Source organism: Dermochelys coriacea, chromosome 2 (genome assembly GCF_009764565.3).
Source record: "Dermochelys coriacea isolate rDerCor1 chromosome 2, rDerCor1.pri.v4, whole genome shotgun sequence".
NCBI classification, from domain to species: domain Eukaryota; kingdom Metazoa; phylum Chordata; order Testudines; family Dermochelyidae; genus Dermochelys; species Dermochelys coriacea.
The window spans coordinates 237,868,285-237,890,502 of NC_050069.1; the positions used below are offsets into that span (position 1 = coordinate 237,868,285).

Here is a 22,218-nt window from a genome sequence, read left to right on the forward strand (position 1 = left end):
TCTCATAAAAGGGGGAAGGACACGAAGTTGCAAACACAAAAACTAAACAGGCCCCACAATATTTATTTGCTGTAGCCCTCTTCTCTCCCTCCACCTCTCTCTTATCACAAAATTTAGCAAATGTAGTTTAGAGGGGAGGTTCCCAAACCTTGTAAACTGTGCCTCCCTCTGGAGATTCTTGTCCCACACTCACCCCTCCCCCACCCCCCATACACCCAACACAAGAGACAAGAGGGGAATAGCCCAACCAGCTAAAATGGCAATTTGGGGGGAGGAGAAGGCGGGTAGGTGTGGGAGGGTGCCTGAGAGGATGCAGGAAGGGATGGACGGTGGGTGACTGTGGGAAGCAGGGGGATGTATGAGAGGCAGGTGCTGATCTTGACAGCTTTTGAATCAATGCCACTAGTACCTCCTGCACCCCAACACTCTGCTCAGCCCACAATAATGCCACTAGCACTGATGTGAATACACAGGGATGTGGTGGAGTCTACATCAACTATGTCTTTAAATTAAAGCTAGATATCTTTCTAAAAGAGATGTTGTTACAGCTCAAGCAGAAGTTATGGGTTTGATGCAGAAGTTACTAGGTGGTGTTTTGGCTGTGTTATGCAGTGGTCAGATTAGGTGATAATAAATTGTCACTTCTGCCCTTAAAAAAATAAATCTATGATTGGGAGTTGAAGGCATTTATTGCCTCTCTAGTTCCCTCCTAAGGAATGCTAGGTGCATTTTCAGCAAAACTGAGAAATACTTGTGTGCTTTTAGCTAGAGATTAAAGCTTTATTCCTCTTTCAGAGATTACATTACCATAATGATTTCTACTGGCCCTGGAGTCTGACCTCCTGTATAAACACAAAATATAGAACTTTCACAGAACAATTCCTACAGCATCTTTTAGAAAATCATCCAGTTTTGACTTAAAAATTGACAGTGACAGACTCCCCCATGAGCCTTGGTGAATTGTTCCAATGGTTAAACTACTCAGTTAAAAAATTTAAGAGGGCTTGTCTACACTACCACTTATGTTGATGTAACTTACGTGGCTATGGGGTGTGAAAAAAACCAGCCCCCGAGCAACACAAGTACATCAACCTAAGTACTGTCCACACCAGTGCTAAGCCAGCAAAAGACACTCTCCTGCCAATTTAGCTTCCGCCCCTTGCTGAGGTGGAGCAATAATGCCAATGGGAGAGCGCTCTCCCATCGGCATAGTGCATCTTCACCAGACATGCTACAGCAGTGCAGATGCATTGGTGCAGCTTTTTCTTAATCATCTCTCTAAGATGGTTGCTCATCCAGCTTGGTCTACAACTCCTGCCTATGAATTTTTTCCCCTTTCTTGAATTGCAGGCTTCCGATAGCTTCTGCAGCTTTGATTTAAAATAATCCCAGGCCTCCTCTGCCTTTAGGTCCATAAATTCTTCAGTCCAATCCACTTCCCTAACTAATTTCCTTAATTTTTGAAGGTCAGCCTTTTAGAAATCAAAAACCCTAGTTGCAGATTTGTTTATCCTTCTGTTCAGTTTGAACTGAATTAGCGGCATGATCACTTGAACCAAGGTTGTCCCCTACAACTATTTCTTCTGAGGTCCTCACTACTCACCAAAAAATCAAATCTAAAATGGCATCCCCTCTAGTCGGTTAAGCAACTACTTGATGAAGGAATCCATCAGCTATCGCATCTAGGAAAATCTGACCCCATGACTACTACTAGCACTTGTCCTCCAGTCTATATCTGGGAAGTTAAAATCTCCCATGATCATGCAGTTTCCATTAGCATTTACTTTATTAAAAACATTAAAAGGGCTCTATCCATATCCAAATTAGATCCCAGTGATTTATAGTACACCCCAAGTACTATCCCAGGGGAGGCTCTAGTAATTTTCTTCCCCGATGTGATTTTTGCACAGACAGACTGTCTTATCCATTCCATCGTTTCTTATTTCTTTACATTCTACCTCATCATTGATATACAATGCTACTCCACCACCTTTACCTTTGTTTCTGTCTTTCCTAAACAGCACATACCCTTCAATACCTGTAGTCCAGTCATGACTACTATTCCACCATGTTTGTTATCCCTATAATATCTGGTTTCACTTCCTGTACCAGTAGCTCTAGTTCCTCCATTTTGTTACCTAGGCTCCTGACATTGGTGTACAAACATCTTAATTTTTGCTGTTTGGCCTCGCTCACATTCTGTACCCTATTAGGCACATTAGGGACTAACAAATTTGAGCATAAGCTTTCGTGAGCTACAGCTCACTGCATTTGCATCCGATGAAGTGAGCTGTAGCTCACGCAAGCTTATGCTCAAATAAATTTGTTAGTCCCTAACGTGCCAAAAGTACTCCTTTTCTTTTTGCAAATACAGACTAACACGGCTGCTACTCCGAAATGTATTAGGCACGGACATTCTACAGCCCGTATGACCTATTAGACTGGTATCCACACTGCCCTTCCTTCTTATGTCCATTCTCCTACCCACAGCTGTATCCTTTCTTACTTTGTTTTCTTCCCTCTCAATGCTAAAATCTGGCATAGAGATTACCTGGACATCTCCCAACCATCTCCCCCAAATTCCTAATTTAAAGCTCTTTATCAGTTGTGCCAGCCTCAATCCTAGACATTTATTTCCTTCCCTACTCAGATGAAGTCAATCCTGAGAGATCTGACCTCTGTCCATGAATGCCTTCCAGTGGCCATACATCCCAAAGCCCTCCTTATAGCACAACTATAGAAATCCCATTGATTTAGATAGGTAAATTCAATTAAATCAAACAAAAATACTTTTGCAGTGTTCCATAAACCCACTCATTGTTCTATACCCCTGTAACCCAAATTAGCTAGCCTCCTCCACAATCAGGGCCCCTTTCAAAGAATGCCCCTGCCAGCAGTCCCCTCACAACAGTGTTTAATTTGCAATGAAAGAGATGCAATGAATGGCTCAAACTATTTTTTACATTCATTACTGATGCAGCAAGCCCAGAGGTGGTGGGGCTCAGCCCTGGCAAAAATTAAGCACTGCCTCACGCCTAGGGAGCTATAGGTGATCACAATATAACGAGCAGGAGTCTCTCTCAGGTAGAAGAGCCCCAGACCATTTAGAGCTTTGTAAGTCAAAGCCAACATATTAAACTCCCACAGTGAAGATCCCAAACAAAGGTGCAACAGGCTCACAGCAACACAGTACAAGTAGGCTGCCACATTGTCCAGTAGTTTTCATTTAGATTTAAAGTAGAGTCCCACATAATGCATGTGGCTTTGCTATAATCTCATAGCAACAAAGGTTCATTATGCTAGGACAGTGGTCACCCACCAGCTGATCCTAGAGGATCTCCCAGATGATCGCAATCTCCAGCAGTGCAGTGTGACTGCCACTAAGGCAGACCCCTGCCTACCCCGGCCCCACACCACTCCTGGAAGCGGCCAGTGCAGTCCCACAGGGAAGGCGTCTTCCTCCACATGCTGCCCCTGCCTGTAAGCAACGCCCCCTGCAGCTACCATTGGCCAGAAGAGCTGTGGGGGCGGTGCTTGCAGAGAGGGGCAGTGCCTGGAGCCACAGGGCCGCATTGGCCCCTTCCGGGAGTGGTGTGGGGCCAGGGTAGGCAGGGAGCCTACCTTTGCCTCGCTGTGCCTGCCACCAACTAAGAGCTGCCAGAGGTAAGTGCTGCCCAGTGGGAGCCACATCCCAACCCCGAACCCCCTCCCAGAGCCAGCACCCTGTACTCCCTCCTGCACCCCAACCCCCTGCCGCAGCCCTGACCCTGCTCCAAAAACCAGCACCCTGTACCCCTTCCTGCACCCCAATAGTCTGCTCCAGCCTAGAACCCCCCCTGCATCCAAACTCCCTCCTAAAGTTTTCACCCTTTACCCCCTCCTGCACCCCAACCCCTGCCCCAGGCTTAGCCCAGAGCCCCCTCCCACATTGCAAACACCTCAGCCCGCCTCCCCTCCCGAACCCCAACCTCCTGGCCCAGCCTGGTTAAAGTGAGCGCAGGTGTTGGGGAGAGAAATGGAGTGAGTGGGGAGGGGCCTCAGGGAAAGGGGTGGGAAAGGTCCTGGGTTGCCCTTAGATTCTCAAAAAGTAATCTTGGGCCTAAAAAGGTTGTAGACCACTGGGCTAAGAGGATCTACTTCTGAAAGGACCAGTAGCTAACTCCTAGCCAGGTGTAGGTGAAACATATCCTGATCTTTACTTCTACCTGGTCACATAACAGCAGCTAGCATGGTTGTAAATGGGGGCATGATTTAGTTTTTCAAAAAGTCAATTATAGGAGAGCTTAGATGCATTTTATAACAGAGTTCTTGATAGCTCGTGAGAACATTATGGTCCTCTGGGTAAGTCTCCATTTGACTAAATTATTTTAAAATGCTAATATTTGACCCAATGGGAGGAACCGCTCTCCAAGTATTTAAATACTGAGGCTTGGTCTACACTGCAAACTTCTGTTGGTATAACTACGTTACTCAGGGTGTGAAAAATCCATACCCCAAAGTGACAAACCCCAGACAGCACTATGACGACGGGAGGGCTTCACCTGTCGACATAGCTACCGCCTCTCAAAGGGGTGGAGTACCTACACTAACAGGAGAAGCTCCACCACTGCAAGTGTAGACAAGCTCTGAGGATCAGATGTCTCACACTTGGAGTACTCTGTAACTTCACAAGTGTAGCAAGCAGGGTTTTTATACCTTCAGAGGGGTAAAGAGTCAGCAATGCAAATGGAGATGGCATCATTCACACACACACCCCCACCCCCCCCCCCCCCACACACACACCCACCCCCCCCCACACACACACCCACCCCCCCCCCACACACAAAATACCTACAGGCAAGAGTCTACACTATTAGTCCTGTACATAAAAAGGTTTCAGTTTACAAAGGAAAGCTACAAGAGTTGCAAATGCACACATCCCAAAGACTATTTGACTCCAGTCACATATTCACAGAGAACATATAAAACATATAAAACAGCCAACCAAATTAAATTGCTCAGAAAGAAAATAGTCCAGAGTTCCTTTTTAATTATTTTATCACAGCAGCACCTAAGCGCCCCAGTCATGGACCAGGACCCCAGGGTGCTCGGCATTGTACAAGCAAAAACTAAGACAGTTCCTGCCCCAAAGTTTACATTCCAAGAAAAGAGCCAACAGAAGGCTGGATACAGACTGAGAAGATTCTCCAAGGACACAGTGAGATAATCATAGACTCGTAGGACTGAGCAGAACCTCAAGAGGTCATCTAGTCCAGTCCCCTGCACTCATGGCAGGACTAAGTATTAGCTAGACCATCTCTGATAGGTGTTTGTGGAATCTCCATCACCGGAGATTTTTAAGAGTGGATTAGACAATCTCCATAGACAGAAGTTAATATTCTCCAATTTGTCCACATCTTTCCTGAAACATGACGCCCAGAACTGGACACAAGATCATCATAAGAATGGCCATACTGGGTCAGATCAAAGGTCCATCCAGCCCAGTATCCTTTCTGCTGACAGTGGCCAATGCCAGGTGCCCCAAAGGAAGTGAACCTAACAAGAAGTGATCAAGTGATCTCTCTCCTGCCATACATCTCCACACTCTGATAAACAGAGGCTGGGGACACCATTCCTTACCCATCCTGGCTAATAGCCATTAATGGACTTAACCTCCATGAATTTATTCAGTTCTCTTTTAAACCCTGTTATAGCCCTAGCCTTCACAACCTTCTCAGGCAAGGAGTTCCATAGGTTGACTGTGCGCCGAATGAAGAACTTCTTCCTTTTATTTGTTTTAAACCCGCTGCCCATTAATTTCATTTGGTGGCCCCTAGTTCTTATATTATGGGAAGTAGTAAATAACTTTTCCTTATTCACTTTCTCCACACCACTCATGATTTTATAAACCTTTATCATATCCCCCCTTAGTCTCCTCTTTTCCAAGCTGAAAAGTCCTAGCCTCTTTAATCTCTCCTCGTATGGGACCCGTTCCAAACCACAGTCATTTTAGTTGCCCTTTTCTGAACCTTTTCTAATGCCAGTATATCTTTTTTGAGATGAGGGGACCATATCTATACGCAGTATTCAAGATATGGGCGTACCACGGATTTATATAAGGGCAATAAGATTCTCTGTCTTATTCTCTATCCCTTTTTAAAATGATTCCTAACATCCCATTTGCTTTTTTGTCTGCTGCTGCACACTGTGTGGACATCTTCAGAGAACTATCCATGATGACTCAAGATCTTTCTCCTGATTAGTTGTAGCTAAATTAGCCCCCAGTTGAAGTCATATCCATGCGGAGTAGAAGAGTTACTTCTCTTGTCTTGCTTACAACACTCCTGCTAATACACCCCAAAATGATGTTTGCTTTTTTTTTTTTTTTGGCAACACTTACCGTTTTGACTCATTTAGCTTATGATCCACTCTGACCCCCAGATCCCTTTCTTTCTGCAGTACTCCTTCCTAGGCAATCATTTCCCATTTTGTGTGTTCACACAACTGATTGTTCCTTCCTAAGAGGAGTATTTTGCACTTGTCCTTACTGAATTTCATCTTATTTATTTCAGACCATTTCTTCAGATCATTTTGAATTTTAATCCTACCCTCCAAAGCACTTGCAAACCCCTCCCAGCTTGGTATCGTCCGCAAACTTTAAGTGTACTCTCTATGCCATTATCTAAATCATTGGTCAGCATGATAGGTGGTGGTCTCAGCACACCAGCAGCCCTACCTATTGTCAAGTTTTTTGTAGACTTCATGGCAAAGGAGAATTCTCAGGAAGATGATGAGTTAGAATATTTTCAAGGAACTTTTCCCAAACATGAGGGGCAGCATATGAGAGAGTATGAGGTTATTAAAGTTTCAAATAAGCAAGTGGGCTATGGAGGCTGACATCATGGACTGACCAGAGAGGTAGGAGTCAATCTAATACTGAAAAAGAGAGAGGATAGGTAGAGTAGGGATAGTTCCTCAAGGGTCTTCAAAAGTGAGACATAGCTTACAAGTAGTGAGAAGTTGATATGACAGATAGGAGGGAACTGTGAAGTGACACAAACAGGGGTGACATGGTCAGAGCAACGGGATGGGAAAATGATCTGTGCAGCAGCATTCCGAATGGATATCAGTGAGGCAAGACTGCATTCATCATGGCCAGAGGAAAGCATGTTGCAGCGATTAGAGCCTGGATGAGAGTTTTAGCTGTATGGATGATAGGAAAGGATGTATCTAAGAGTATGGCTACACTACGCAGCTTTTAGTAACATGGCTGTGGCGCTACAGCCATGCTGCTAAAAGCCGCACAGCGTAGCTGCTGTTTGTCAGCAGGAAAGAGCTCTCCTGCCGACAAAGCTGTTCACACCGGCACTTTTAGTCAGTAAAAGTTTTGTCCTTTGGGGAGGTGTGGGTTGGTTTTTGTTTGTTTTGTTTTTTTTTTTTAAAACATCACTGAATGACAAAAGTTTTCCTGACGAAGTGCCAGCGTAGACGCAACCTTAGAGATGTTATACAGAAAGAATCTCCAAGATTTAGATATAGTGATTCCTTGGTTATGAAACCTTGAAAGAAAGAAAAGTTGGAAGATGCTTAATTACTATGGTGGTCACAGTCACCATTATTGTTTCCAAGACATATATAGTTATACATCACATCCATTTTACTAACAAACAAAAAAAGCTTTCATTAGAGCTTGACTTGGGCTGTCACACTGCTACCTCACATGGTTATAAAAGTACTATCCCATCCACACAAACAAGAAGAGCCCTTAACTGTTAGGACACAAGTGTCGCTAACCATGGCAGATGACTGTAATGCCCAGTCTACACTGGAAGCAGCACTATGTTTTTGCAACCAGTCTGACACTCATCTGGTCTGGTTACAAACATGGATGAGTTGTGTTCAGACAAGCAGCTTTTTTTCCATATGACCACTGTCATAAATATAAAGGGAAGGGTAACCACCTTTCTGTATACAGAACTATAAAAATCCTTCCTGGCCAGAGGCAAAACCCTTTCACCTGTAAAGGATTACGAAGCTAAGGTAACCTTGCTGGCACCTGACCCAAAATGACCAATGAGGAGACAAGATACTTTCAAAGCTGGGGGGGAGGGGAAGGGAGGTAAACAAAGGGTCTGTCTGTGTAATGCTTTTGCCGGGAACAGATCAGGAATGCAGCTCAGAACTCCTATAAAAAATTAGTAAATAATCTAGCTAGAAATGTGTTAGATTTTCTTTTGTTAAATGGCTGGTAAAATAGGCTGTGCTGAATGGAATGTATATTCCTGTTTGTGTTTTTTTATAACTTAAGGTTTTGCCTAGAGGGATTCTCTATGTTTTGAATCTGATTACCCTGTAAGGTATTTATCATCCTGATTTTACAGAGGTGATTCTTTTACTTTTTCTTTAATTAAAGTTCTTCCTTTAAGATCCTGATTGCTTTTTCGTTGTTCTTAAGATCCAAGGGTTTGGGTCTGTGTTCACCTATGCAAATTGGCAAGGATTTTTAATCAAGCCTTCCCAGGAAAGGGGGTGTAAGGCGTGGGGGGGGAAGACGTCCCCAAGTGGGCTCTTTCCCCATTTTGTTTAACACACTTGGTGGTGGCAGCATAGGATTCAAGGACAAGGCAAAGTTTGTATCTTGAGGAAGTTTTTAACCTAAGCTGGTAAGAATAAGCTTAGGGGGTCTTTCATGCAGGTCCCCACATCTGTACCCTAGAGTTCAGAGTGGGGAAGGAACCTTGACAATCACAGATCAGCCACCCATCCTAACTATCCATAACCATCCTAACTGCTAGCTGAATATCTCTGCAATCTGAGCAATGGCAATATAGCGCCTCATTAGGGTATAGCATGCTCAAAGATCATTCACACACAGCAGCACACTCTGGCCATGTCCTACTTCAAGAGATCTGGGAGTTCCTACCTACACAGCAATAGGGGTGAGAGAGAAGAGCACCAAACAAGTTACTGGAAAACAATGACAGGCCAGCCTAGGCTGCTAGCAAGGGTTAGCTACCCCAGATAGAGAATATTATCTCAAGGTGAACAGATACAAGCCAGGCTGGTACTAAACAATTAAATTAACCTGTTACAAACTGTTACAGCTTTGTAAGCAGGGTTGTCGACAGGAAATAAATGGCTATATTGGTAGCAAAATAAATTATATAGAAAATGTTAAACCAAATCATAGGCTGGCACATTTTAAAACAAACACTGAGTGGTATTAACATACAAATTAAGTACTACATAAAAGGGAAAAAAAAGAGATTCATATAAACAAGTTCTTAATACTGAAAACACACAAAATAAAGCTGACAGCTAAGGATTTCACCACTCTCTCTCCTAGCCACCTTTTATAAGTAAATCTTTGCTTTCCAGTTTTATATCTTGTCATTTCTGAACGTGACTAACAAAAACATATTTCTATGTTAGACAATTGCATAAATTAGTTTTCCTATTCACAGGAAGAATTTTCTTGTCGCGGATGGCCAGACTCTGTGTTCATCAGCCTTCATGAGGATGCATTTTCTTCTAAATTTATGGTTGATTTCCATTAAAAACCATTAAATTATTATCTTCTGCTCATTCTCCCCCCCCCCCTTTTCAAAACTACTCATGACTACCTCAATCCCACCCACCCCTACATATCACAAAGTAACTTTAAGGTCTTTTTTTTTTTTTATTAACAGGACTGACAGGTGTCACTAATATCTGCAGTACACCCAACCCCGCCCTGCAAAGACTCAGGCTTTTTAATACTAAAAGCTTTTCCTTTGACAGTCTCTGGGGGTATGCCTACACTGCAGCTGGGAGAGAGATACTCCAAGCCTGGACAGAGATTTGTGATAGCAGGGCTCGCGCTAGCGCACTAAACATCGGTGGCGAAAACACCCGACCCCCCAAGGCTTCAGAGTTCGAGCCGCAACATCCACATAGCTATGTTTAGCATGCCAGCTTGAGCCCCGCTAGCGCAAGTCTGTCTACCCAGGCTGGAAGGCTTGTTCCCAGCTGCTGTATGGGCATACCCTGGAAAACCCAGCTTGAACCAGTACATCCAAACCTCCCCAGGCAATGTACCTCTCTGTAGGCGCTTACATTTCATCTACTAGCCTTAGTCATGTTCCCCTGCTTTTAGAACTTGCTAACTGGAGCAGCATGCAATCCCTGACCAACAATGATACATGCCACTCAAACCTATTACAATATGGTCCCAAAGACAGCATGCAATTGTAGTATCGTTCATATCACCATGCCAGTGAGGTGATGATTGAGGGACTGAACACAGATAAATGAGAACAGAAAATGAGAAGAGGAGACCATTCTAAACTCTACCCCACTCCTCCAAGGTTCTTCTTATTACACAAGACCAACCCCTGCCGGGCTACTCCAGGGTACTCCATCTAGGAACTATCCAACAACCCCATAGGCTCCCAGTCAGTGAAGTACTGGGTTATCAGCTTCCCTAGTCCCTATTGGCTTTCTTCCAACCCTTCATCATGTCTTGGGGCTGTGAGGGATAATCCCCCACACTGTCTTCCATGCTGGGGGCAGGGGGGGTGGGGAAGAGGGAGAACTGGGGGAAAACCAGCAACTTTTCCTCAACAGCAGGAAATGTCACATGGAACTGCACAAAACTTGGCAACTATGGTTTTGTTTTATTCAGCCCTTCGATACTGTATAGCTGCACATTTATTTTTGACTTCCTCTTCAGACCTCCTTCACTCACAACAAAATAGTACTTAAAGACTCTGAAAGTTTATCTTAACATGCTTTATGCAATATAAACAATTTCAAAAGAGCAGAATTTTTATTTTTATTTTTTTTAAACTGACTGGCTTATGCACCACAGGTTCACAGACACACAGGACTGTGCTAGAGAGCTTTCATTGATTATACACTGATGGAGAAGAAAATCAAAGGTCATGCTGTTCAAGAGCAAAAAAGGAATGGGATAAAAAAAAAAAATCTAGAATAGTAGCTGTGTCATATCAAGTGATATGGTTTCCGTTAATACCAGAAACCCTACTGTGCTCCCAAGTTGCAATTATATCTTTAAAATAGTGAATTTATCAGCACTCACACTCAAAGAGTTCTGGGCTCCTAAAAATAAGGAAGCATCTTTTAGACTCACAGCTTCAGACAGCATGCAGTCAAGTCTTCCACTTGGCAGCTGTACTGCCTCAGTAATGAGTCTCAAGATTCCAAGAACAATGAACAGAGTGTAGCGCAGAGAGACTCCAGGACACACTGCAATGGAAAATACACTGAGGGAATTTTATAAGGCCCTGCCCAATAGTAATGTTTTAGAGAGATATTCAAGGGATCCTAAATACCAAATCTGGTATCCCACAGTATTTTAGGGAGCCCCTAAATGTGTTATCTGCGCACTTCTATAATACCTAAAGCCAAGAAAATTTACATAGCAACAATCTTCTATAGGTAAAAAAATTAAAAGAAAAATCCAACAGTTCCCTATCAGGACTGGATCAGCCAAATCCGACTTGCAAATATCCCCCACCATTCAGGACTCCAGGATATTTACCAGGATAAGCCTATTAATCCATTGCCTCTCTCTATTTAGCTTAACCTGACATTTAGCCTCACATCTCAAACTACCAAGCCAGCCCAATTGGTATAAGGATTCAGAGTGGGAATCCAAGCGAGCCAGAACCATATTGCCTAAAATCCCTTTTGGATTAGTCTCAACCCTCTATTCTGTCAATACTTTCCCACTGAAACAAAGATATGTAATACTGTTCCTCTTGACACCACTCTCCCCGATAACTTTATACCTGAAAAGCCACTACCGGAGTAGGATCATTACCTCCAGATCCTCCATAGCAAAACAAATGAAAGGCAAGTTTCCCTTTTAAGTCACTACCATCCCTTGGGCCAACAACAACAAAAGGAGTAGCTGCCGGAGAGATGGATTTCTAGTAAAGGTGAAACAGAACTTACTCCATATATTTGGAATATTTTGTGATGTCTCTTAACATGGAAAGTTTCCTAAAAACAGGTGATTTTGTACAGGTTTCATTGTACATGAACAAAAGCTCTCCACCAGTGTGCCTTGTCTCACAGTTTGCTCCTCAGGGTCCCTGTGTGTCATGTTGTTCCCATGCAAAGGTCTGGACTCAGCCTCATCCCTACACTAAAACATATCACTTTAGAAGCTGCTGGCCCATGTGATGAGCTATTATTCAAATCCATGGTAGTAAAAACAGCCTTAAAGATGCCATGAAAAACAGTCATATAATTTCAACTGGTTCCCAGTATGATTTACAGTTAAATAAGAAGAACGAGGAGTACTTGTGGCACCTCAGAGACTAAAATTTATTTGGGCATAAACTTTCGTGAGCTAAAACCCACTTCATAAGATGCATGGAGTGGAAAATACAGTAGGAAGATTATATAGACACACACACACAATGAAAAGATGGGGTTGCCATACCAACTCTAACTAGACAAATCAATTAAAGTGGGCTATCAGCAGCGGGGGGGGGGGAAATCACTTTTATAGTGGTAATCAAGATGGCCCATTTCAAACAGTTGACAAGAAGGCGAGAGTAACAGTAGGGGGAAAAATTAGCATGGGGAAATAGTTTTGAGTTTGTGTAATGACCCATCCACTCCCAGTCTTTATTCAGGCCTAATTTGACGGTTCCAGTTTGCAAGTTAATTCTCTGACACAAGACTAAGGACTGAGTATGAAAGAGTTACCCTCTTACCCCAGGAGAGGAGATTTGTCTGTCAGAATTGACAGACACTGCCACTAATCCTCGCTATTCTGTGGACAAACACAAGCTTTGGTTACCAGGACTATTGAAAGCAAGCAGCTTTCACTAAGACCAAGTCCACCAAAAGAAGGAAAAAAAAAAAATAGTGGTACCTTCAAGCACCTTTGCCTAGGCAAGTGTGTCAGTGTTTCTAACAATCAATATTTTGGGGTGTTACGTAACTCAAAGAAATTTACACAACAAGCAATTGAAAATTGGCATTTAAAGATTCTGCCAGGAAGCAGATATTTAAAATAAAAACTGTTCATTTTGGGGCAGGAGGTGGCTTATTACTACTGCTAAAGAGTTTAAAGACAGTTTCAGGGGCATTTGTTTCCCCAGGGGTATCATTTCATTGTCTGTTAATGCTCCAGAGCAATGCAAAATTTCTGCTGAGTGAGAGAGTAATAGGGGCTATTGGGAGGAAGGGGAACCCTCTGAGCACAGTACTAAGTCAGAACAATTGGATTCTGTTCCTAAATCTGCCAATGAGTCCCTGTGTGACCTCAGCTTCTTATCTTCTCTCTGCTTCCACTTATTCATCTGTGAAGTGATTATAATTCATCCTACCAAAAAGGGGTAATGGGAGATTTCATTAGTACTTATAAAACTTCAATGTTGGAATGACTGGTATTATACAGGTACATATTTTGTTTATGCTTATTAGTTATTTACTTCTATTACATTTTCTCTATTCATCACCCACATCTTTTCCCCCCTCCCCTCCCACACATTTTATTTCTGCTGGTACTCAACACCAGACCATTTCTGCACATCACCACACAACTTTCAGAAGTAATGTTTTTTATTCATACTCTGAATCCACACCCCAGTTTTGTTCCCACCCTAAAAGGCTCTGAGCCTCACAGTGTCCTTCCCTCACACTCTGGAGGTAAAGGGCAGGATTGATTCCCTCTTTCACTCCGCACTTCTTTCCTCCAAGATTTCAGTACTACCAACTACACCAACTTCTGTGCTCCAGCTCCTTCCAGCTTAGGGAGCAAGGTATCAAGCTAAGCCTTTGATACATTTTTACTAGGCCTCTTCATTTCAAATCCCCTCTCCAGAGCATCTCCTCCAACAGAGGTAGCAGACCCTAACCCCAGTAACAAATGAGTCCAATTCACTTTGCTTTGCCTGGTAATAGTAGAGAATTATTAGGTGGAGAAGCACAGACATAACCCTTACTGAAGTGGTAATGGGATAGTACCGGAAGAGAAGTGAAAATCTTGCCACCCCACTTCAAATAGTTTAGAAGACCAAGTATAAAAATTTCAAGTTTGTGACAACTGGTCCATGATCTGAACCAGTCCTCCTTAAAGAAAGGAAAAAAACAAGACCAGAAAATGATCATGCTATATTTAGAGAAGTGGTTCCTGTGCATGCAAAATAACCACTTAAATATTTAATAAGAAACTACATTATAGCCATATTGCTCATGTTCACTTTAGAACTGTATGTACATATTCAACTGTGTTTTGCAAAAACTTAGACTCTCATTGACACAAGAGGAGCCATCAAGTCTGATGGGCCAATAATCCATATTTAAAAAAAAAACAAAAAAACAAACCACCAAATATGTGATTTATAAGACACATTATAGTAGTCTAGGTTATCATTTAATACTTGGGCAAAGAATTGTCGTCTTCTGTTTCCCATCCCCTCTAAAAAGATCTTTTGCACACAGTACAACATACATTTTTTTAAAAAATATGTATGTACTTCAACTTAAGCCACATGAAGGATTCCTGGAGTTGTGTCTTGGACATTGCACCTTGTACTGAGACTCCCAAGTCTTTTGTAATATATGTGTTGAATAGTTAGGTGTAATGGAAAGTGGATTGGTTTGTTTTATCTTACTGTAACACACTGAGTCTATAATAAATAAATTTACTTTAACCCTTTAACCATTTTTGAAAACATGAATATAAATCTATGAACTCAACAAAACTAGTTCAGAAGTTCTCTCAGAATGTACAAGATTTGTATTAATGATTTTTAAGAAGTTTATCCCCTTAAAACAGGTAATTTCCTGTATCAAAACTCCTAAGTGAACTTCATTGTACTGAAATAAGCTGTGCCATGTTCCACCATTCTTTCAAGCAAAATGAGCCTGGTGTGAGGTCACCCACATCAAAAGGGGAGAACAAATACAAGAACAAGAGTTAGATGACTTTAGGAAGAAAGTATCTTCTGCAGGTCTTTTTGTTAAATAACTGTGGAATATCTTGATCAGAACAGACCTTCTATACCAATACACACATCCTACCGAAAAGGATAGGACATTTGATCTGTACAGCTATTTTTTCCATGTAACATACATTTTTTCCCAGCAGGAAGGAAACCTCCAATTTCCTCCAATAGGGTGAATTCCAAAGGTCAATCTAAAAAACTATGCCCTTGTTTCTGCCTTTCTTCATGATTAGATGACTGTTGAGCTATTCTGGAACTATGATTTCCCCATACCACACTTGAAGTTACAGCAGGAAAACACATCCAAAAAGGCACATTTAAGCAATTCAGCACATACTTCCTCAAAATCTCATGTTCATTATTTATGCAATTGACTTTCAAAAGCTAGAGACTCCATTCACAAAAATAAAAAATGACCCCAGCATTAAAGAGCTCAGCATAATCATTTACAAGAATCACATGGTATTTCAAGCCATTAGTTTATAGGCTCTGAATGTGATCTTAAAATCACATTTGATTTAATTACTAAATGTTCCCACAGCAGTCTAACAGAAAAGCACTGAAGAAAACAATTCAGCCATCTACCCTTAACCAGACCATGAGATAAGTACTGTCCCACCATCTTGACTTAAATTGTCAGTGTTTACAATCAGTATTTTATAGACCCATTACAGAAGGAAACTCACTACATTAGTTCTCGTACTGCAATCAACTGCAGCAACTCAAAGGAAAATGTCAACAACACTGAAGACCATGGTTTCCTATATTATTTCTATTTTTCATTGCCGTACCCAATAAGCAACTTATTACAGACATGTTCACTAAAGCTAAGCAATAAAGCCCATTCAGACTAGAAACTGTGAGATACATCTATGGTAAGTTAGTATTTTAATTGGGAAGTTAGACAGTAGTTTTAGTTCTGTCGAGTACTTTTTAACTCCATATATTATCATTTCTATGTTGTGTTGCCAAAGAAGGATTTCACCACAATCACAATCCCCAAATTGCTACAGACCACCACCAATATCTTTGCAGTTTAATTGCAGTCATGCAGGATTATGGGAAAGCGAACAGAATCAAAAACTGAGGCTTGTATTTTAATGTATGCCTTCACTTAAAAAAAAAAGTGTTCTTAACTCAGATTAAAATAGTATCTAAGACATGGCAACAATGTTTAACTCTGGTTAACAGATAAATTAAAACCTATGGGGGATCCTGGAGTTGAACTCAAATTGCTAATCCTAGTTGCTGTGGTTTTGCTGTTAAATTGGGTTAAATTAAGCACACACTTTTTTTTGAAAGGGTGAGGGTTATGGTTGGTTTTTGATTGGGGGTTTGTTTTTTTGGTATGCAATGAAAGCAAACCCTTTAGGGTTGCCAGGCGTCCAGTTTTTGACTGAAACGCCTGGTTGAAGAGGGACTCTGACACCGCCGGTCAGCAGCGCAGTGGGGCTAAGGCAGGTTCCCTGCCTGCCCTGGCTCTGCGTGGCTCCCAGAAGCAGTGGCATAGCCCTGAGGCCCCTAGGCACAGGGACGGCCAAGGAGTCTCTGTGCGTTGCCCCCACTGGCCAGGAACCATGGCCAATGGGAGCTGCGGGGGCCATAATTCCACCTAGAAGCCAGAAGGACATACCAGCCACTTCCAGGAACCACCTGAGGTGAGCACTGCCTGGAGCCTGCACCCCCACCCCCCGAACCTCCTCCCACATCAAAACTCCCCCAGAGCCTGCACCTCCTCAAGCACTCCAAACCCCTCAGCCCCAGCCCAGAGCCCCCTCCTGTATCCCAAGCCCCTCATCCCCAGTCCACCCAGAGCCTGCATCCCCAGATGAAGCCCTCACTCCTCCTGCACCCCATCCCACTGCCCCAGCCCGGTGAAAGTGAGTGAGGAAGAATGGAGTGAATAGGGGGTTGGGCATCAGAGAGGGGGAGGGACAGAGGTGTTTGGTTTTCTGCAATTCGAAAATTGGCAACCCTAGCTTGGGCCTTACCAAGGAGTGCCAAATCCTTCTCCTTCATTCATATCATACAGCACATCATCATTGTAAAGCACACTTATTTATAAGCAAAATGTCCCCTTTTCTAATTTGTTATCATAAGACTAATGTCGGAATTTGTATTGTTCACTTTAATACACATGCCAACGTAACACTAAGAGGCAATTTAGGCAATTAAGAACAAGATTTGATCCCCAAGCATCTGTTTGTATTAAGATAGCTCCTTTTACAAGGAGAGGCAAGACATCACATAGCCAATTGAAGAATTAAAGCCTCATCTTTAAAATTACTATAAACCATTTATTAGCTTGCCACATGTCTTCTAGATCAGTGGTTCTCAATGAGGGGCATGTCAACTCATCTAAATATTTGCCCAGTTTTACAACAGGCTACATGAAAAGCACTAGCTAAGTCAGTACAAATTAAAATTTTCATACAATGATTTGTTTATACTGCTCTATATAGCAAATCAGTCTCTCAACCTGGAGGTCATGATTTTATAATTACATGGTAAAAATAAGAAAATAATTTTTCAATAATAGTATGCAGTGACACTTTTGTATTTATGTCTATTTTGTAAGCTAGTAGTTTTTAAGTGAGGTGAAACTTGGAGTATGCAAGACAAAGCCTTCTGAAAGGGGTACAGTACTCTGGAAAGGTTGAGAACCACAGTTCTAGATCAGATACTACATTTCTAGCTGTTTCCAAATCAAACACCTCCAAGCATAACTAGAAGTTTAAGATAAATTTTAGATCTAGTTACAAATTAAAACCAGTAATGTAACTATTATTCATATATGGTTTCCTACTAATCAAGTCTTTAAAATCCCCCAACATTTATAATAAGAGGTAGTTGATGCTACTTCTACATTCAGTCTCTTTTCCCTTTTATTTCCCCAACAGTCATCACACTAAAATTTCCTTTTAGTATTTTGAATCTTCTCCTAACCTCATTGGCTCCTTTCAGTGCCTTCTCACAGCATTCTTCTTCCTTCCTATCAGATAACCAGCATATACACGGCCTGGTGGACTAGATACATTACTCTCTGGATTTCTGCTTTGTTGTTGTTTGTTTCACTGCACATGGTAACCAGTAGCTGTTTCTCAGTTCCTTATAGCTTTGACATCCAAAGATTAGCATCAGCTGTTGAGGGCAAAGTAGGAAGGAAAGAAAGGGAGGGAACTAGAAATTAAGTCTAATTTTTCCAGATTTAGACATACAGGCATTTTTAATACACATACAATTTCAAAAGACTTTTCAGAGGAAAAGAATCAGTAATCTTATAAAAGGTTACATTTTTGCCACAGCGAAGGAACAATGCAAGAAGAACAATGCATTACATTGAGAACTTCCATCAAAAAAGCATTTCTAACAATACGTGTGCGCTTTGGTCAAAAAGGCCGTCAGACATACTGTTCAAAATGCAGAGGTGGCGGCAAGAGAGAATAACACCTTCTGCACTAAGCAACACAATGCTGTTCTCATTTAAAAAAAAAAAAAAAAAAAAGATACCAGTAGTCATGATTCTATTAGAAATTTCAAAGAGTCTGATTTGAATCAGGTTGCAGAGTAGCAGCCGTGTTAGTCTGGATTCTCAAAAAGAAAAGGAGTACTTGTGGCACCTTAGAGACTAACAAATTTATTTGAGCTTAAGCTTTCGTGAACATACATAAAGCCAAATTATAAAGCATCTCATTTTTGAAGTGTTTTAAACACTGCACTTAGTGTATAGTTCTCATCTTGAGATGCTCCGATTACCTTTTCCTGGTGATATCGAGGGCAGTTGGGAGAAATACTTATCTAGTTCTAAAAATACTGACTATCAATTCAGTGGTGCTTAATACAAACACCACGTTTTGTTTTGATAGCTCCCCATTCTCACAACCCTACATTGCCTTGGGTGTCACATCCTCAGCCTGTGGAAGCCCCTCTTCCTCCCAACATTGACACTACTGTTCCAGGAGACTGATTGTAATAATATCTACGCTAGTCTAACTGTAAACTAGATGGTTTTACACAACTGCTGGAAAAACTTTTGCACTAACCATCAGATTATTATCATCTCATTTACCACTTTTAATGAATTGGGCTAAACCTACACAGAATACAAACTAGGTATGAAATCCACAAAAACTACTACTTAACTCCTGTATAATTCACCTTAATATATACTGTTTCCTTCTAACAGAGATATACACAGCTGTATGCGACAAACTGTAAAATATACCGATTCTGCATACAGTCAACCTTGATTCTTAAAGGTGATTCTTGGTTAGATGGATTTCAAATGACTGATGAGGATATGTCTTAAAAAAAAAAAAAGAAGTTTTGATTTTTTTTAAAAAAAACAGTAAGGTTTAAGACTATTTGAAAGCAACATGTAATGCCAGAAAGATTCTCCACAACTCTCCTGAAATAGAGGGGGGGGGGAAAAAAAAAAAAAAAACACACAACAGGTCAAGACATGCTGCAATTACCACACTAGTGTGTTTGTCATATTTCCCATGAGTAAACCCAAATGCAACCTCCCCTCTTTGAAGCATTTATATAACCAGCTTTCTTTGGGTGGAGCAAGTAACTGAAGAATAAAAACAGTTTAACCCTTATTGCCTCACATTGTGAAAAGGATATACATCATTCCCAAAACAAACTCTGATTTGCTACTTCAATTTTAATTCAAATATCAACACCATTGCCACACATTTTGAAAAAAGAGTAATTTCACGAAGGGACATTGAGGGATATTTAAAGTTGGGTAAAACTACCAAATTACTGTTCCACCTGCACAAATAAAACTGACAGTTTCAGACAAATGCTAAATATTAAGATATTAAAAAAAGACATTAAGTATAGGTTACAGCTAATCCTAGCCATTGGTATATTACAGTCAATAGGTTTATTTACATTATAAAGGAGGAGTTAAAATTAGACTGCATAATTTTTAATTGTCTTTTCTTAAAGTTTTTCCATTGGCTAATTTGGGCATCTGGGAGAGCTCTGCATCCACTTCAATTCAGCTATATGCACAAAATTATATTCAGGTTTATATAGATTTACTATGAAAATACCTTTAAAAGTCAAAATAAAAATATACTTAAAGTAACCACACACACACAAAGAGTTAAAAAAAGAGGTTAGGAAACACTGAACAATTAGAGAAGAATCCTCCTAATTAACTGAAAGCAAAAATTGGGGATTGGTCCTGCTCTGAGCAGGGGGTTGGACTAGATGGCCTCCTGAGGTCCCTTCCAACCCTGATATTCTATGATTCTGTGAAAGATAGAAGACAAATGAATTGGCTTGTATATTGCAGCAAGAGAGACACCCGGTTTAAAAATATTGCTATGGTTGTCTGAATTATGAAGCAAGCAGCCCTGCCCTCTCAGAAGGAGAAATTGCCATGCTGAAATACCACATCATGCTTTCACATTACTGTCTATATACATGCAAACTGTTCATTTTAACAAGTCAGGATCACCAGTGCAGCATGCCAGGAATGTAATTCATTTAGTCTTAGTGAGAATTAGACGCCAAATATTAAATAAACAATTTCCACTAGGATTGTTATATGTTGTGTTTGTGGGGAGGGGGGTGTCCCTCCTCCAACATACAAATATAATTCTGCATTTGTCATTTGTATTTCAACACTACCCAGAACTGAGCATTTGCCAACCTCACTCTTAATCCTTTCTGAAATTCACCTCTTTATACACCTAACAGGGAGGGAAAAAAACACACCCCAAAAAGGTAAAAAGGGTGATGCATATGTCTCTATTTCAAGTGACCTACGAAGCCAGCACTTCCAGGAGTTCAGGGATTTTTTTTTTTTTAAATGGCTGGTTTGATTCTTTAAAATGTCACTAGCAACTACAAAGCCAAATTGCGGGGGGTGGGGTTTGAGGAATTCGGTCTGAAAACAGGCAGATTTACAAGCTCTCCAGAAGAGGCACGTACCATCTACCCTCTCCCCCAGCCCGGAGAGATCCGGGCGCTGGGAGCCACAATAAATCCACAATAAAAAGAGACACACCCTCTGGGCTGAACTGGCAGACTAGTCACCCCGCTGCCCCGACACAGGCGCGGGCGGCGGGTGAGGCATGGGGCTAGAAAGTTGAAAGGCCGAGGGAAGAGGGGAGGTATCCGGGCGCTTCAGCGGAGGCGGCTGCCGGGCGACCCAGGGTCTCGGAGGCTCCTCCGGCTGTTGTAACCTTCGCTGCCCACTTCCTGCACCCGCCGCCCGTGCGGCTCCCCGCTCGCTCGCTCGCCCGGCCCGCGGCGCCCTCACCTGGATGTAGTTGCTCTCGCAGTAGTCGGCCACCCGGGTGAGGTTCTGGTAGCTCTCGAGCAGAGCCCGCTTGCCCGAAGGGATTTCCTCCTCTAGCAGCATCTGCAGCTCTGCCATTTTCCGCCCCTCCGCATCGCTTCCGCGGGCGTTAAAGCGGCGGCGGCGAGCCCGTACAGCCCGCCTGGCATTGTGGGATTCCTCCTCGCCTCGCTTTCGTGAGGCCGCCGTGCTTTCCCCGCCCACCCGCGGCCTGCCCGTCGCACTGCACGCTGGGAGGTGTAGTCTGCCGGCCTCTCCCCGCGGCAATGGAGGTGCGGGATCGGGCATGCGCCAGGCGAAGCTGTGCGGGGTGGAGGCGCGGAGGGGTCCCCTCCCCCAAGGCCGGGCCATGGCCGGTAGACTGAGCCCTGTGGCCGCTCACACACAGTTTCCCACCAGAGGGAGAACTGCCAGCGCCGCTTATTTCCAGCGGCTTTGGTTCAAAGCCTGGCAGGGCTGGGCAGGCTGCAACAATGGGAAATGAAAACAGCAGCGAGCGAGCGAGCTCCTCAGTGTCTGGTCGAGATCCGCTCTGCGTTACAACAGGGGGAGAGACAAGGGCCACTACTGAGGCTGACAGTCAGATATTGAAACACCTTCTTCCCCCCGCCTTCCCAGCCTCACTAGATTATCCTAGCCGATCTTTTTCAACAGCTACTTTATTTTCACTTCATGCTGATTGCCCTCTCTGCTGCAGGAAACTTCAAAGAGTTCAGAGGGCACTTCAGTCTCAAGGCCCATTCAGAGCCATTGGCTTCATGAAGTGAGCTGTAGCTCACGAAAGCTTATGCTCTAATAAATTTGTTAGTCTCTAAGGTGCCACAAGTCCTCCTTTTCTTTCTGTAGAAACTGCTAGCAAGGATGCCAATTAGTGACAATTGTGATAATAATAATACTCAGAATGAATACAGTGCTTTTCAGCAGTAGATCTCAAGGAACTGTACTGAA

At 42.4% G+C, this 22,218-nt stretch overlaps 1 protein-coding gene across 1 annotated transcript in view; it reads right to left on the minus strand.

The window, feature by feature from the left end:
* Window positions 1–21,467, minus strand: part of ABI1 (abl interactor 1) — a 129,967-nt gene extending 108,500 nt beyond the window's left edge. The window contains 1 exon segment of the mRNA XM_038388337.2: window positions 21,232–21,467. Within this exon segment, the coding sequence (XP_038244265.1) occupies window positions 21,232–21,348 (117 nt within the window). The 5' untranslated portion in view covers window positions 21,349–21,467.
* Window positions 21,468–22,218: the final 751 nt, after the last annotated feature.